This window comes from Carassius carassius, chromosome 24, assembly GCF_963082965.1.
Source record: "Carassius carassius chromosome 24, fCarCar2.1, whole genome shotgun sequence".
Taxonomy (NCBI): domain Eukaryota; kingdom Metazoa; phylum Chordata; class Actinopteri; order Cypriniformes; family Cyprinidae; genus Carassius; species Carassius carassius.
The window spans coordinates 20,019,737-20,038,910 of NC_081778.1; the positions used below are offsets into that span (position 1 = coordinate 20,019,737).

The 19,174-nt window shown below is 38.5% G+C and overlaps 1 protein-coding gene across 2 annotated transcripts in view; it reads left to right on the forward strand.

Annotated features, from left to right (window-relative positions):
* The first annotated feature begins 285 nt into the window (after positions 1-285).
* Positions 286-19,174, forward strand: part of LOC132103114 (atrial natriuretic peptide receptor 1-like) — a 41,591-nt gene continuing 22,702 nt past the window's right edge. For both annotated transcript variants that reach the window (XR_009423339.1, XM_059507956.1), the window contains exons 1-5: positions 286-917; positions 1,973-2,755; positions 11,376-11,560; positions 14,816-14,929; positions 15,494-15,629. Coding sequence is in view for 1 of the 2 variants with exons in the window: in XM_059507956.1 (XP_059363939.1) it covers positions 1,996-2,755; positions 11,376-11,560; positions 14,816-14,929; positions 15,494-15,629 (1,195 nt within the window). In the remaining variant the exon portion in view is untranslated. The remainder of the gene's footprint in view (positions 918-1,972; positions 2,756-11,375; positions 11,561-14,815; positions 14,930-15,493; positions 15,630-19,174) is intronic.

Here is a 19,174-nt window from a genome sequence, read left to right on the forward strand (position 1 = left end):
ACCAGATCAGCATATCAGAACAAGGATCATGTGACACTGAAGACTGGAGTGATGATGCTGAAAATTCAGCTTCGCTATCACATAAATAATGACATTGTAAAATATTTGATGATAAAACAGAAATATTGTTGGAGTAAAATTTCACAATTTAAAAAAAAAGTATTTTGATTAAATAAGTGGAGCCTTGGTGACCATGAGAGATTTTTTCATAAAGTTATTAAGTTATTTTAAACCTTCAAACAGTAGTGTATGTTGCTTGCATACATTTTTAACAGTGATTAATGTTTAGTTCACTTTTGAATATTCCCTAATGGAGAAAGAGCTGTTTGCCCATATTTAACTACCAGCAGGAAATTACAGGGTCATACTAACTAGCCAAACCTTGACCTCTTGTTTCTTATAGGTAATATTCAGCTACGGCTATTCAATGCACAGAAGAAGCTAATGGATTTTGATGCCATTGATTTCCTCTGACTTGAAATTAGAGGAGTGTTTACACTGTTGATGTTTGATAGCTACAACGTTTGGATATGCTTTTCAGACCAAAGGGTCAACCTTTACCCTACTGGAATAGAGAAGAGAGGATGCATTAAAACACATCACGGCTGATCTTTCCTCTCTCTCTCTCTTCCTCTCTCTCTCTTCCTGCCGGAAGTAACTGCAGCTGAGAGGCATTGATACCCTCAGAACTCTGGAGCATGGCAGGGAATGCAGCTCGACATGGAGATGAGGTGGAGCTTTTTGTGAGGGAATGTATTTGAGAAAGTCACTGCTGCTCTTGGTACTCTTGGACACACAGTCAGACTGTGGGGATGAGTTTCACAGAGGCAGGGATGTGATTTGTGCTGTGTTGAGTGGATCGTCACAGGATTTTATCAGCTCATGTTGAGAATACCAGAAGGCACCATGTATAAAAGGTACTTAAGAGAGTTTTCTATTCTGCTTGGACACACTTGGAGTTCTGTAGTGTTTGATGTTTAGTTGATATTTTTTTTTACTATTTCCTATACCCTAGTTTCTTAGTATTTTTTAAAGATAAGTGCTCAAGCTGTACAGTTTGGCTAGCTTTCTACCAAGTGATAAATTAATTTATGCCAAAATATCATGGAGTTTGAAGCATGACCTTTGAAGTGATCATCAAAAATTTAAGGATTTCCAAAATGCTCGATTATTTATATTTGCATTGTATTCTTTCCCCCAGTGTGTTTTCCCTAATTTTTGCAACCCATTGAGAGTTGATTTTCAATAGGGAATGACTTTAATCTGTTCTCTACAAACAAAAGCATAAGATATGTTTTAGCTGTGATTCAGGATTCATTCAAATATCTCTGTCATATTTAGAGGTTTTTTTTTTTTTAGCTCCTTGTATTGCCTTTAGTTGCGTGTTTAACACTGCTTCAACAGTAGTAGCATAGAATAAAGTTTTTTTTCCTTAGAAGATGTTAGAACATTTATTGTTGCACATAAACAATATTATATTTAAACATTAATATTAACATATCAATAAATAGTTAAAATTGTTGTTGTCAATGGAACCTTACTGTGCAGCTATTTTTTTAGTATTTCCATTCACCTCCATGGCTGCTTGGTTGCCACAAGATGGGTTAAGTCTATATTTTTGGACAATAATGTTGATCCAAGATCATCAGAAGATGTTGATCCAGGAACATGTCTTACTTGGCAAAATCACTGTGACCCCAAACTTGGACAGGTTGCATGTTATGCTTTCATCCTTGAAAATTAACTACTAACTGCAATACTAGGGTATAACAATTCTTCTCAGAGATTCAAAGCTGATCCAAATATATACTGTAGTGTACGGGTTAGTAAAACAACAAAATACTTTCAATATACTTAAGAACATTTCCTTGTATTTGAAGTGTGTCTCAGTACAAAATAGCCTCTAAGTATTGTATGTTTACAAATGGGTTCTCATAAGATAAATCTTTGTGTGTCTAGTGCTCCTGAATAGTTGGAAGCTTGAACTGCAGTGATATGAATCTGTTGCTCTGGTTCGGTGGAGGCAGATCATTTCTGCTGCTTTTGATCCAGCTGTGCTGTGGGACCTTGCCAAACTGGACCAAGACCAGCAGACACCAAGGGTCCCGCAGACATGTGCAGAACCACACCAATGACATCATACTGGCTGTCATACTCCCTCAGCACAATACGTCCTACCCCTGGGCATGGCCTCGTGTGGGACCTGCACTGGAACGCGCCATTGCTCAGGTCAATGCCGATCCCACCCTACTGCCCCGGCACCACATTCGGCACATCTTCGCAAACAGTGAGGATGGGGACGGTATCTGCTCAGAGTGTATCGCCCCCCTCATGGCTGTAGACCTGAAGTTTGAACACAACCCGTGGGCCTTCATAGGGCCTGGCTGCGACTATACCTCCTCCCTCGTTGGGCTGTTTACTGCTCATTGGGGCCTCCCCATGATCACGGCAGGGGCCCCTGCTGTAGCTTTCATGCAGATGGACATCTACACTTCCATCACCAACACAGGCCCCACACATAAGAAACTGGGCGAGTATGCCCTCCACCTGTACAAGCATTTTGGGTGGCACCAACACACCCTGCTGATGTTTAGTGATACCAAAATGGGAGAAAGGGCCTGCTACTTTGCCCTGGAGGGGCTTTACACAGAGATGCATGAGGACAACATCACCACCATGGACCTGGTGTTCGAGGAGAACAAAGGGCCTGTTAACTATTCCGAACTCTTGCACAAGATCCAGGATGATGGAAGAGGTGAGTGCTTTGTTTCTCTTGTTTTGCTAGAACAGTCTGCATCTAATTGGGCATCTCTCCTTGTGTTAATAGAAGAATAGAAGCTTCTTCTACCACAAGGAATAGTAAGAGTGAATGCGAAGGTCTTATTGAGTGGCCTTGTACCTCTCTGTGACAGCACATTTGTCCTCTGAGCTTGATTTGTGCTGCTTTCTGCGATTCAGATTGAAATGCTTCAAGAGGTGCTGCTCAAGGCGTATGGACTAATTGCATGTGAACTAACATTATACTAATTCAGCATAATATCACACATATCATGACTGACTGAGTGAAGGAGAAGATTAGAGAGATAGGAAATATTTAGAGAATGAAGTCATCACTGATTTTCCTCCTTTCCTCGGCTATGATTGAATTACCTCAATGATGTAGCTGCTATATATAAATTTTAAATGTAGTTTCGGACTCAGATTCAGGCCAGACTCAAATTTTATGAGTGCCACATTTCAGTATGTCAGAGTACTTTCACTGGCCAACAGCAGGAGATACAGTTTTATAGTAACTATGTAGTGCATCACAAAATTGTGCTTGTTATTGTCTCTGCAGTTAAATGTTCCTCAGTGCTTTGACCTCGACATCAGATTAATGCTTCCTCAAAGAGGACCTCAAAAAACCTGTATCTGTGTTTTTAATGGATAAAATGTACTCAAAAATCAGTCCCACAGGGACATATAAATGTCAACCAAACAACATTTATTAACAGAGGTCATGACCCCTGTAAGAATGCAAGAAATTTTAGCACACATTATCTGATCTGTTGGCATTTCCTGCAAATGCAGAGTTTGTATTAATTCAGTGAGTTTTCAGTCTTTCTAACTGGTAAATTTGAATGGTTCATCATTAGTCACTGGATAAACTGTTGAGTCACTGAATGAACAGTTAGTAAGAAATGGACTTGCAGAATCCTATATGCACATCCGGATGTGTTTTCAGGAGATGGTATCAGCAATATCCCATTTTAACGATCATCCATAAAGTGAAAAGTACAATCAAACTCATGATGTAAAACATTGTACTCATAAAACACCAGCAATAAAGTCCAACTAAATTTAGTTTGCTCTCTCTGAAGGAAAGACAAAAAGCCTCAGTGATTGTAATGGGGTCAGATTGGGGTCTGTGCCAGAATAAGTTAGTTCTAAGTACACTTAATAGAGTCATCCACTGGTAAAATCTGTTATCAGCCAGAATTAGACATTTATTAATTCATGGCATTAGTTGATGTTGGAGATGTTACATTATGTTATTGTTTTGTATATGTACTATTGTTTTTCCACAATTTTTCCCGGTTTTTTTTTTTTTTTTACATTTACATTTGATTTTTGCCATCATCTAATGTTCACTTAAAGTTAATTTTCAAAAACACTAATAGTTTAATAATACTTGTTAATCGTTATCTTTAGCAAGATTCCAAAATGATTTAATATGTTTTCTTTTCTTACTGCACATTACAATGTCGTGATGCCTAAATTCACAAGTGATTTGGAATTCTTTTTACAGAATTGGCCACCAAGTCCAATCAGCCACAACATGAAAACAATTATCTGCCTAATATCAGTGTGTCCTTAAATTACCTTTTTGGGGACAAATTATAGAATGTTTTTGTAGATGCAGAAATCTTTTGGGGTATTTCTGACTTATTAACATGTGGTGATTACCTCTGGAGTCGTACCCTTTTCCGGAGATATCAGAAGAGCGGAAATGCCCTTCCTCATCTCCTGCTTCTTACCCCTCAACCCTGAAAAAGCATCCTCCCATCATCAGCAGCAGGAAGACAACACATGGAGACACACCACTTGCCGAGAGTGTTATCTCTAATGTATCCCTGCTCTTCTACTGGAGTTTTTCATGTGAGTGCTCTCTCGTTTGGAGAGTCAGAATGCTTGTCCTTTGAAAGCTCAGTTCTACATTTATAACTGAGAACATCAAGTGCATTTTATTTGAACAAATCTATATTATCACGAGTCACGACAGGGCAGTTTGGAAAACACCCAGCTTGTAAATGTCAATGAAAGAGGACTTGGCATTTAGAGTTTTTTAGATTACAACTATCTGAACATCCATTCGGAACATAAATTTTTTTGTATTGTTATTTGTTCACATTATTACACAAACCCAGCAACAAATGCACATTCATTCATAATCTTTCAGACTTCTCATTTTCTCTCTGTAGTGCTGAAGTGATGTGCACTTAGCTGCTGCTTTGCTTCTGGATAAAATCTCCAGCAAAGCAAGGCTGTTAATGGCCAGTAGTCAGCAGGTGCTTCAACATCAATCTCTCTCTCTCATACACACACTGTTGATGAGGACTGTGCTCCTCTAGTTGAATTTTTCCATGTACCCAATCAATTCAATCACACCTGATTCTGCACATGGTGGAAACCAGCATCAAAGAGGACCTTCGCTCCAGTGTGCCAACAAGAAGATCTGGTTTTCAGGCCCCTGACCGATTTTGGGACTCTTGAATTCTGAGTTGAGCTCAAATTATGTAAAATGTTTATAATAATTCCTCTTCTGACGGAGTGGCTTGTCGTCTTTTCAACTAAATTGCCGCTCTTTGTGACTAGAGCTTCTTGCCCTCTTCTCATCATGATTGCAGAGCGCAAGAGCGGCCATGCTGAACTAAACTACCCACAAGGCCATGCTCTGCTTCTCCCTGCTTTTCCATCCATCTGGATCAGCTTAAAAATTTATCAGAACTGAGGGGTAGAGAGAGATGGGAAAAAAATACACAAATTTGTCAAATTATTACACACACTTTAATAAACCCAGAACTGCTTCTCTGCTTTCTGGAGGAATGTGCTGTATTTTTATATTTCAAGTCGATATTTCCCATCGTGTCTGACCTTTGGATGTTGTAATGCAGAGGAACTGAACACCTCCAAACTTGAACCCAAACATTTCAAAAGCATCATTCAAGGTTCAAGCTTGTCTTTACTGTATATCAGTCTTGAATCTACCCCATCGTGAACAGAATATTAGAGTTATAATGTTCTCTTTGTGACAGCAGTACATAGGGTTTGTTTAACTTACAGTATGACCTCACATCCTCTAGATTGAGGTAATGTAAGACAGACCTCCCTTACATCACACAGGTTCCGGTGCTAATAGAATTTGTAACTCTATACTGTCTTGTGTTAAACAGCATTAGAAGAGAAATTAACAGACTTGACTCGACAGATAGAAATTAGTTTATTTTTATGTTTTTAGTGGCTTACATTCAAACATTAGATTTATGTTAAGCAGTTCCCTGTAAATGTGCTCAGTTTTTTTTTTCTTAGACTGAAGAAATTTTATTCTGTTGGTCCATTTAAATGTTACTGAATATCTCAAATTTTATGCAAAACCCTCACATCCATTCATTTAAAGACCTATAAAACTTGATAAGCAAGTTTTGTCAATGTGTAGGATCACTCCAAAAAATCCAAAAAAATCCAAAAAAAATCTAATTTGTCTAGGTCATAAGATGTAATGCTGATGTGCTATTTCATATGAATATATAATGCATTAATGTTAATGTATATCCATAAATACAAAATAAATGCTGAAGCAGTCCCGTTAAAGCCAGTCAGACCCTTCCATCTCATTTGCATTTTTGTGCAGAGCAAAGCAGAAAGAGCTCCTGAGAGTTGTGGTTTAAGCTTTCCTTTACTTCCTCTCGGGCCCATTTGATGCTTGTAGAGTGAATCTGAACACATCACTTCAGTTCTTTCATTTTCTGTCAGATCGCTCATGTTTAGATGGATTATCTTGTCAAAAAAAAGCTGAACAAGTAAGCATGGATAAAGCCCATCCATGTCCCTGTCTGCTCCCCCATCCTGGTCAACAGATGCGTTAGAAAATAGGCTTCAAGAATTCCATCCAGATCAATAAAACTGCTGCTGTTTCCTGTTGTAATTACTCTGATAGTTTTTGGAGCGGTGGAGTGTTTTGTGAGTGGTGTGCCTAGGGTCGAAATTCTTCAGAACAATGTTCTGAAACACTTTAATTACAGGATAAAGTAAAACTGTGCACTTTTTCTCTGATTCTGTCTGTCAGAGTAATCGTAGTACGTTTGTGTTAGAGAGCGACATTGCGGCAGTGGCTCAGTGGTTCATGTAGGTTGTCTACAAACCGGAAGGTTGGTGGTTCAATCCCTGGCTCCACCTGACCAAGTGTCAAGGTGTCCTTGAACAAGACACCTTACCCCAGCTGCTCCCGACGAGCTGGATGGCGCCTTGAATGGCTGACACCGCAGTCGGTGTGTGAATGAGTGTGTGAATGGGTGAATGTGAGGCAAATTGTAAAGCGCTTTGGATGGCCATGTGGTCTGTTGAAAGCGCTATATAAATGCAGTCCATTTACCATTGCATTTTCTAAGCTGAGACCATCATTATCATACGAGTGCACTGTGCAGCCATTTTTTCATGCAAGCAGGGCTGTGATTAGCTCTTGTTGGGAGGGCAGGCTCACTCTTACACAAGGTCTAGCTGGTGTGGTGATATAATGGAGTTCAGATTTTTGCATTTATAGACAATTCTTTTGTCTGTATGTAAAATTTTGGAAGTTTTTTCTCAGCTCGTTTTTTCTCCATAACAATAGGAGCCCATATTTATGAAGACTAATTAGAAAAAAATTATATTAATTTGACTAGATAACAAATAGCATAGCATGTTTTTTTTAAATCAAGATTTAAGCTAAAATATATGCAAGTAATGGGTATAGGAGCATTTAAAAATGCCTCCAGGTCCCCAACCCTCTTGATGGACATGAGCGCAACCAGGAGCGCTGTCTTAAATTACAGTAACTTGAGATCAACTGAGTCAAGTGGCTCGAAGGGGGCCCTCTGTAGTCCCACCAGGAACACAGAGAGATCAAATGAGGGAATGAGGCGCAATCTGGGGGATTTAATCTCCTTGCACCTCTCAGGAACCTGATGATCAGGTTGTGCTTCCTCAAGGATCTTCCATACACTGCATCATGATGCACCGCAATGGCAGCGAAATTCACTTTCAAAGTGGAGTGGGACAGTCTTTGCATGAAGGAAAGCACAACGGTGAGTGGGCATCTATGGGGTTGATTGGTAAGGGGAACACCAATCAACGAACAGACCAAGCGGCGACAAGCTGGGTAATGCCGACCCTGTGAGTGCCGGAGCACCATGCCCATCTCGGGACTCAGCTGTGCAGCCAGTGCTGAAGTGGTCACATATATAACAACATGAGCAACATTTCCGGCGGATGCCATATGACCCAGGAAACACCATACCCCGAAGTCAGGACAGGGCACCCTCTGTGAGTTTTGTAAAGAAACTGGGAGACAGGGGCACCCCGAAGGGGAGGATTTGTACTGATATGCCTGACCCTCGAAAGCAAACAGCCTGTGTCAAGGAAGAATCGAGACATGGAAGTACATGTTGATCACTGTAAACCAATCCTGGTGTTGCATGCATGAAAGAATGAGCTTCTGTGTCAATGTCTTGAACGGAAGCCTGTGAAGTGACCGATTCAAGACTTGCAGATCCAGGATAGTTTCTATCCCACCACTCTTCTTGGGTAAAGTGAAATAAGGACTGTAAAATCCCAATTTAATCTCGGCTGGAGGGACAGGCATTATTGCATCCTTGGCCAAAGCGACTTCAATCTCTGCAAGCAGGACAGGGACATTACTGTCTGTCTCTGACGTAAAGAGGATGCCCCTGAAACTGGGATGGTGCCTGGTGAATTGAATAACATAGCTGAGTTGAATCTTTCGAATGAGCCAGCGAGACGGTTTGGGGAGCATTATCCAGGCTCCCAAATTTTAAGCAAGTGGCACCATAGGAATGGTTCCTGACATAAACACAGAGGGGCAGCAGAAGGAAAGAAGAGAGACCAACCTGGGAGGCATGGAGTAAAGCAACCTTAATCTGCGAAGCAAAAATATTAATGAGTGGATGCACACCGCCATCTTATATACCTGTATGTACAGGAAGTGAGTTTTTTTGGGGGCAGTTCACAAAATGGCGTATTCATAACAATAATATAATATAATTGCATAATTGCATATGACGAAATGAATAATACTAAAATAAAGTAAAAAATTAATGAACTGTTTTATGATACATGCTGCTTCGGATGTCAGGTCAACTAATCATTTGCAGTATGTTTTGTAGACTTTCTTACCATAGCAACCAACTATTTGTACACTGAACACTGCTGAGTATATGCAGACATTAAACTGTTTTTGGCCCACAATAATTACACTCCTGTCCAGGGAAAACATGTTCAAGAATGTTATGTGTGTCTAAGAAAAGCAAAGAACTAATTTCCTCAGTGCTAGTTAATGTTTAACAGCATTGAAAATAGCATTTCCCTACCTTAGGTTGGATATCTGCCAGCAGCCCCTCTCAAGGTCTTTATCTGATAATAATGTGCATTTGAGTGTGTAATGGATTGTTTTATCTCAATGACAGGTTGCTCTCACACCCAGATGTACTCCGTTCCCAAACAAAATTGCATTTGTCCCACGGACATTTGATTGCACATCTTAGTTGTTTCTCCTTTCCTTCTCTTTCTTTAATTCTCGTGTGATAGACAGCTGGGTTTTGTCATGTGGGCAGGTATAGGTCTGGTTCAGTGGTAGTTCAGTATTGACTTCAGACACAAAGAACTGAACCTCTGACTCACTCACAGTAGGACTTTTGTAACCTCCTATACACTACCAATTTACTTTGCAATTATATGTTACTTCAGTAGCCTGCAGACTGCTCTGTGTGCGTTTTTCAGATCAAATCTGTTTTATTCTGACGGGGTGAGAGAGTAACATCCAAGATGTAGTGCCACACAGTTTCAAATAGATTTTAGGATGTATGTGTTTTACAGAAAATTCCTACAGAAAATTTACATGCTGCTTTTTCGTAATCTTAGCTTTTCAACCCTTTCATCCCTTCATCCCTTTCATCCCAAACATTGGAGCACATTGACTTCCATTGTATGGATAAAATCTTGCGACATTTCTCAAAATATCTTCTTTATGTTCCACATACAGGTTTAGAATGACATGAGGGGACGTAAACGATGACAGAATTGTCTTCTTGTGTGAAATATCCCTTTAATACGGCATAACCAACTGGTAGTTGGTTTATTACAAATCCAAAATTTCTAGCAGCTTGAACCAGCAAATGACCAGTTTAGATGAGTTACAAGCCAGTGTTTGTGTTTATTTCATATGTACTGAAAACCTCTCAAATTTTTTACATTTGTAGCTCACAGGTTCCATGTTATATTCTGAATTATACGCACATATGTAAAGCTGAGCAAGTTTTGCCTCTCATTGTCATTGTCACTCAGTCACTACTCTGATCGGCAAATACAATGATTTTTGTTTATAGTCTCATATGGATGGATGTTCCCTCTATACTTTAATTATATTACATTATATTGGCAGAGATGCTTATAGATAGATGTTCTTTTGCAAAACTCTTAAATTCTAAATCCTTTTCTCAGCTATACTCATTATTGTCCACATACTTGAAATCACATTGCGTCACATTCGCACTCGCACGCACACGCACGCACACGCACACACACACACACACACACACACACACACACATGTGACTGTTACCATAAGTGTCCTGCAATTACATTCACTCTGCAAATGACTGTCTGGTCTGGAGTCAAGTTCTATCGCTTTCACTCGCTATCGCTATGATTACTTCGCTCATTTGATTAATGAAGCATTTTGTTTTCTTGTCCAGATCTCTTTCTCTCCTTGCTGGTGGTTGCTTCTCGCACCTGTATGTTTTTATTATCTGAAATGTTGAGGAGAAGCTTAAAATCCATTTAATATAAAATCTATTCCTTATCATTCTTATGAAACATCCTGTTTAGCTCAATAAAAATGAGAATGTTTCTGCTGGTTATATTTACACTGCAAAAACCTTTTTCTTTATCAGTATTTCCCTCTCACTTTCCAATGTAGATATCTAAACATCTTTTAAACAAGATTAGTTTACTTGAGAAGCAAAACTACATTAAGTCCTGTTTCAGAGAATATATTTTATTTATTAAATATATATTATTGACCAATCCCATTAGCTTTATTTTTTTCATTTCAAATAAAAACCTCACAACATTTTTTAATAAAATAAATGTAAAAATGTATTTTAATATATATTCTCTGAAAACAGGTTTTAGTATTATTTCATTAATTTTTGCATAAACTTAAGTTTATCTCACAAATAAATGTATGTTGTTTTTAAGATATTTAGATAACTGGAAAACAAGACTGTTTAGGAAAACAATATTATGCAGCGTGAATGAATCATGCAAAACATGTACAGTATGACGTGTCATGCTAAAAGCAAAGAACAGACAGTTCAGGGGCATAAATGCATTAATGAACCATACAGACACATTTACACACATGAACAAAAATGCACACATGTACTAATTCCTGTCTGGATGTGTTAAATTGACACGTTATGCTGAGATAATGACATTATGGTATTGGTAAAAGTGCTAAAGGGAGAACAAATAATATTTGTGCTTTTATCTGTTGTGGGTGATGGAGTGGCTGAAGTTTTTCTCATGTCTTTTCTCTCTCTCGCTCTTTCTCATTACAGTGGTGTTTGTTTGCTGTTCTCCGGATATTTTCCGGCAGTTGATGGTGCACTTCCACAGGGCAGGTCTCCCTAAGGAGGAGTATGTCTTCTTCTACATTGACATCTTTGGACGCAGTTTGGAGTCTAGGCTTTCTCCGTGGGCCAGAGGAGACCCTGATGATGTCTTTGCAAAGGAGGCCTTCCAGGTGATTAAAGCCTTTCATAAAACCTGAGAATGACAGAGATTAGGAGACACATTTAAAAAAAATGAATATACTATATATAGTATATAGAGAGAGTATGTAGTCTCTGATAAAATAAACTTAATTCTAGATATGTTCTAGACAGTCAATTTGTCTTGCTCTGTATGGTGATAACTGTTGTTATAAGATGTCCTTATTAAATTTGTCCCGTAAGATAGGTCGGCACAGTAAAGCATCCCATAACACACACACACACACTCACACTTGCTTTCACATTTTAAGTTTCTCTGTAGGTTTGGTTCTGTGGTTATCAATTAATATCAATTTGATATGATAATGATTATGATGATAATGGAGGAGAGAAACAGTTATGGATCTTTATGAAACGTGTTCATCAGAATTGTTAAAAGTGCCTTGCTTTAAGTGTGTCTGGTGACATAACAATATGTTTAATTTCAACATCCTCTAACGCAAAACAATCAGTGCTGCCTTCATTGGGCTCAAAATCCCTTTTATCCATATTCTTATCAAATACTATGCAATATGGATTCGGTTGGTGTCACAGAACTGCAGTCACCAGCTACTGTGATAACAGCCGCCTTAGAGTGCAAAAGTTTCTGTGCAGAGTGTGAGAAAAAGTCTGATCTCCAGCACTCAGTTCCCTCTGATGAACCCACGCACAGTTACAGATACAGGACATGATGACGCTCACTGGAGCTTAGCTTTGGTAGTTTAAAGATTATGATTGCACACAACATACAAACAGACCATTTATGCATATTCTTAATTTTACTACCTGACCAAATTCATAAACTATTCATACTTAAACGTGCAGTATGGAATTTTTGGCCACCAGGGGTCACTCAATCAAAATAATAACATGAGACGTACTTTGATGACGTCGGGAAAGAGCGTTGGCTCATGGGAGTTGTTGTTCATTGGAACACGCGCTCTGTCGCTCCCCACATTCCTCACTCATTTTAACTGAGGCCGGCGTCTCAGCTGCGTGGCGTGTCAGTTTTTAATTCGGCTCCCATGTTAATAGGTTAGAGCTTGCAGACTGCCTGCGTGAGATGCGTGTCTCAGGCCCGGCTCGAGCCGCGCAGAAAACGTGTGCATGCTAGAAATAGAACCGACGCCTATTTTTCACGCGACACGTGCGCGTGTTGGAAGCGTTTCCAGGCAAAATATAATAGGAAAAGCTGGAAATATGTTTATATGTAATTTTGTACACAAATACATATTAATTCATGACATTTTGATGTTTGAAAGTCTATAGGTTGACATAAATTCAGATACAAATGTAATTTAAAAAAGATTTTCAAATATTGCACCTGTCAAACATAGTCTATTTTGCCGTCAATACTGTTGACGGTGTCCTTTATCAGTAGGCTTTATATTTATGTTCAACATGAAGTATAGATATTGTTGTCATGAAGACAAGAGCCTGGTCTGTCGGCGGTCTCCCCCTATGTCACCTACAGCAGCAGCAGCAGCAGCAGCAGCGCGCCGCGCTTCTGGCACGCAGCAGAGACGCCACGCAGCCAGTGTGTCACCGGCCTTAGTATTTTGACAATCACATATTTTCGAACGGAGAGATATATGAATTATCAGACCCCTATCAAATCAATATTCCATCTAGCTATTAGTAATATATGTTAAAAAAAACACGGTTGCCTTTCGTTAATAATTATAATTAGGCTACGTTTATACTATGATATCGAACAAGATAGTGAACTGCATTTGAAGCTACTTTATCCAGCTAGATATAGAACACATGTAGATTTACATTATACTCTACATGAGAGCTAGTCCGTCTGCGTTTTACACAAGACATCATAGTTTCACAAAATATACGGATAGATATAGTTAGCTGAATGGATGCATACCTGTTTATTAGAATGCAAGCATCTCTCTGTAGTTTCAGCTTGTCACGAAGCTCTCTCTATCTTGGAAATGCAACTCCAATATTTACCCGTGTCTCGTTTCTTCTTCGTCCCAAAACCTTCTCAGGTCATTTATTTCACCCGTACGTTTGCTCTTCACAGAACGTGCAGGCAAAGCATAATCATGATCCATAACTAAGTTATTGATTGAGGTATAAATACGAATATAAACAATATAAATATAAAATATAATAGTCTCGATCAAGGCTAGCTACTACTTTTTCTTCTTCGTCTCGTCTTTGCTTCGGTTCACCTTTGTATTTGGCGGTTCCGCAGGAAGTAAGATAAACTAGAGGGGTCAAAGTTTATATGACACCATAGACGGGCGACAAAACGGAAATAAAGAAATGTGCCGTGTCTTCTAATTAAACTATAATTTTCTCCGGATTTGAAAGTTCTTGGAAACTGTCGGGATAATGTTAGTACACAACCAAAAAATATATATAACATAGATATAGTGATATCTGCTATTTTTAAAGCAGAAAAATTACATATTGCGCCTTTAAGTTGGGAATTATAAGATAAATCTTTCAGTCTGACAAGAAAAGACAGGATTTGATCTGATTGCAGTTTTTCTGTAAATGTTATATGAGCGGTTATTCATCAAATGTTGGAAAAGAGCTTTATAACCAGGCATAAATCCAAATGCACCATATAGTCAAGCACACTTTTGGCATTGTAAAGAGCTGATTCTTTTGTCTTAATCACAGTTTTGATGGAATGGCTTACCGTGCCAGAAAAATATGTCGGATTGCGGTAGTTTGTTGCATTTTCGACAACTTAATACTCAGAACTGACCAACAAGATGGGATTTAGAAGGTTGATTTGCATACTTTATTCATATAAGATAAAAATATTTGATGTATTTACATTATAAAATACCAATCAAAAGTTAAAGGTCCAGTAAGAGCTGCAAGGATGCTTTGAGCTGATCAAAATTGACCATTAAAGAAGTTAAAGTTAAAGTTTAAGACAGTTTAAAGAAAATCTTCAATTTTAAAATATGCTGTTCTTTTGAAATTTTTAGTCTTGAAATAAAACTGAAAAAATTATGGTTTACACAAACATATTAGGCAGCATAAGTGATTTCAGCATTGATGAAAATAGCATTTGTCTTGAGCACCAGATACAGCATATTAGAATGATTTCTGAAGAATCATGTGACACTGAAGATGCAAGTAATAACTGTTGAAAATTCAATTGAATTACAATCTGAAAATATTAAAACAGAAAACATTTTTGTCTTAGCATATTCTTCAGTTTCACAACTTGGAAATGGGTATATTTTGGAAGGTTTTTTTCTTTTTTTCAGAGTGTGAAGATTTTGACCTACATTGAGCCGCAGAATCAGGAGTACAAGCAGTTTGTCAATGATCTAAAATCGGATGCCAAACAAATGTTCAACTTCACAGTGGAGGATTCTTTGGTAAGAGAGAATATTGTGAAGTGATTTATTGTTTTCTTGTTTTTTTTTTTTTTTTTTTTGGTTGTTATATTATTATGCTTTTTACCAAGACTCTATGCTTTCCATCTTTTCTATCTTCCCTTGAAATTAATAGTTATTTCTATCTTGTTAGAAACTCTATATACCTCCATTACAGTCAGGATTGTAACCTGAAGAGCTTAAAGGGACACAAAATCATTTAAATGAATGTATTTTCACACAGAAACAGGAGAGAAAACAGGGCTTGCTGAGCCATTTCATGGGATGTTTAACATAGGGTATGCTTCTGAGAGGAACTCTGTATGTTTATCACTCTTCTCTACCAGACGAACAAGCCATATGAGCACGGCGTCTTTCTTAATTTAACCAGCATGATGGACTTTGGATACTGAACACTGATTTTTAATGCTGATGAAACCATGTCAAATAGGAAATTTGATTTTATGTACTTTGAAAATGAAAGTAAATTAGTTGTTTTACAGTCTATGAGGAGGCTCATGCTGTAGTGTTCATCTCTGTTTTCACTTATGTATTTAATTGTTTCAGATGAACATCATCTCAGGTGGTTTCTATGACGGTCTGATGTTGTACTGCAATGCTCTAAATGAGAGTCTCTCAGAAGCATGTGATCGACCTTCAGGAGAGTCTGTCACAAAGAGAATGTGGAACCGGACTTATTATGGTGAGCACATGATCCAACTGAAACCCAAAATCCAGAACCTGAACTCAGGATTCGTCTTTCATAAAATTTTTTTAAAAAACTAGTTCAAGTGCTGATAATGTTTTATGTGATGCTGTTTTTTTTTTCTCGATTAATGTGTATCACTGGCCTTTTCTGCTCGCTTCTGTAGAGGTCACATGCTGCACAGATGTCTCTCTGGTCTAATATTCTGGTCAGTAAGGATTACTGAGAAAAGAGCTATGTTAATGTTCCTGGCTAAAGGTCAGGCGTTGTAAAAAAATATATATAATTGTTCAATGCCGGCAGTCATATCACCCTGCAGCCCAAGACCGGTTGCCCACTGAAGCTAAACAGGGCTGAGCATGGTCAGTACCTGGATGGGAGACCTCCTGGGAAAATTAGGTTACTGCTGGAAGAGGTGCTAGTGAGGCCAGCAGGGGGTGCTCACCCTGAGGTCTGTGTGGGTCCTAGCGCCCCAGTGTAGTGATGGGGACACTATACTGTCAACAAGCACCGTCCTTCGGATGAGATGTTAAACTGAGGTCCTGACTCTCTGTGATCATTAAAAATCCCAGGATGTCTTTCGAAAAGAGTAGAGGTGTGACCTCGGCATCCTGGCTATAAATTTGCCCATTGGCTTCTGACCATCATGGCCTCCTAACAATCCCCATATCCGCTGATTGGCTTCATCACTCTGTCTCCTCTCCACCAGTAAGCTGGTGTGTGGTGGGAGTTCTGGCGCAATATGGCTGCTGTCGCATCATCCAGGTGGATGCTGCACACTGGTGGTGGATGAGGAGATACCCCCCTGACTATGTAAAGCACTTTGAGTGCTTAGAAAAGCGCTATATAAATGTAAGGAATTATTATTAATTCATCATAAACAGATTATTTTTATTTTCTCTCTTTTTAGGTTGTGTTATGTGTGGGTTTGGTCAAGGTTGGTTGAGGCTTTTTTGTCTGTTAGCAATATTTTGTGTGTTCAGCTCAGAGATCTAAAACAAAGAAACGTCAGCGTGGAAACTCAAAGTGATTTCTTGAGGGATTCCGTGAGTTTATTTGCTACCTTATTATGAATCCCATACACAAATCCCTTGGCACTTCTCATAAAGAGTAGGGGTGTAACCCCCCCCCCCCCCCCAGGCCTTCCCCAACCACTCGATTGGCTGTATGACTCTCTCTCATCTCCACCTGTAGCTGGTGTGTGGTGAGCGCACTGGCGCCATTGTACTGTGGCTGCTGTTGCATCAAAAAAATAACTAAATTATTTCTGGGGAGCACTTAAAACACCCTTACCCTTTAGGTCTTGTGTACATTGCAGCTTAATTAATCATTAAGACAAAGAGAAAAGGACTCTGTCTGTGCCAGATCCAATTCGATTTCTATCAGTTAAACATAATAAGTAATAATGTGCCCTTCAGCAAAAAGTCTGGCATTACAGACCCTCTACAAACAGCTCAGTGAAGAGACAGATCTGGTGACGCACTTTCCAGAATTTTTAATTTGACTTCTAGGACTTCTGTGCAGACACCCACATAGACACTTTTCTAGCAAAGATAGATATTAATTAATTAGATCAATAACATGATAGTTCATGCAACATCTTCATGTGATATACAGGTAGTTTTCATACTGTTGGCTGACTATGCCTTTGCATTAATTTATTATGTATACAAAAAGTGTTGCCTTTATACAGTGTACAGTCCTTTTGTAAGTTTAGGTTCTTATATAACTGTACATCCAAACATGTCCTTCTGCATGTGTAGAGATTAATGAGATTAATTATGAAGTAAAGAAAAAAACTGCAATTAATCATCACCTGGGCGAATGGCTCTCGGATGACGAATCCTGTTGAATGATTGCTGTGGACAATAGACCAGACTTAAGACACTTTTTTAATGTCTGTTTAATGTTTTCATTTGCCAAACTATATATTATATTTAAATAATCTTCTTATGGGGCATTTTAGTTAATCTCTTTCTCTCTCACTTTGTGAAATATAAGAAATAATGATTATTTAATTAAGTATTAGGTAATGCATTAAGTATTAGTCTTAAGTATTATTAGTATTAGTATTAAGTATTATTCAATTTAGTGTGCATTAGAGACAGTGTGCTAATCTTACTTTTCTGCCACACCGATTCATTTCACGTCTTCTCTCTCACAAAAATTTACCCAGACTCATTTGTTGGTGAATTTATTTATTACTTAATTCATAGTTCATATGGCTCTTGGAAGCTTTATTGCTTCCGTGTAACTCTAATCAACTCAGTACAGATGTTCTCGCTCTCTTTCTCTCTCTCTCTCTCTCCCTCTCTTTCACTCCCACTCTATGTTGTGTCTTTCATTCCTTTATCAGTCGTATCTCTGTCCTTCCACCTGTTCCTCTCCCACTCCCTCCTTCTCATAACTCATTCACTCTTCTTGAGATGTTTCTCTATGAATGGCGATGAAGTGTCTAAAGGATATGGAGCCCCAAGGTTCCTTTTTCTCAACTGGTTAGGTTTTCATTAGTCATATTGTGTTCATTGTTCCTTGTCATATCACATCCTTCATGCAGCACCTTGCCTGTCAACACATTGTCAACACACAGTGCCTTTTTTTTTTTTTTTACCATTTTACAGAATTCAATAAATGATTGTTCTAATGTAATTCCGTGTTTAGCCAGTGTTTAGATAACAGGGCGTGATGTGTAATGTATGAGTCGAAAACGCTAGGCACATTCATTTTCACTTAAGCTGGTGAACGATCTCAGCGTCAGCGCACAAAGTGAGGAACTAACTGATCTCTGCTTCGTTACAGTTTGCACATATCGGGCAATCACAACGCACTGGATAGCACACCTCGCTTTTCAGACCGATGAACTTTGTAAAAATCTGCGTGTTTCAGAAGGAGGTGCATAGAGGAGAGACAATAATGTACGTACAGTATGTGGAAAATAACGTTTTTTGGACCTTAAACCGCATAAATACATTTCATAACACCAAATACACCAAATAATGTTCTTTTTAGCAGCATCATATGACCCCTTTAATCATATATTTTTTCACATGATTTGTGATAATGACTGACTGGCTGTATCGCACGCCTACTCATTGTAGTGTCTGGACCAATCAGACACACCATTTTTCATTTGATTTAACAAATCAATTATTCATTAGATCAACAAATGATCACAGACCCCTTAGCCAATAAACATAGAAGGTGCCAGGATGTCTGCGAATGACTCCAACCATGACACCTCAGCAAGACAAGTTCATTCTTTGAATGAACACATACTTCAGGTCATTGTGTATGTTGTTACTGTTCTTGTATATTGGTCTTTTTGTCTTGTATCCTGTTTTATGCATGCTTATGATATGAATTACTCGTTTATTTAATCTTACCATGTTTAGTATCTATGAATTCATCTTCTGATGATCTAATCGAGAGTGTATATTATATGTTGATACCTATGCAACATATTAGTGTTCTAAGAATCCTTAATAGTTTGTATATCAACTTGTCCACTGATCCAGTTACATATGCAAATTACCAGGCTTTCA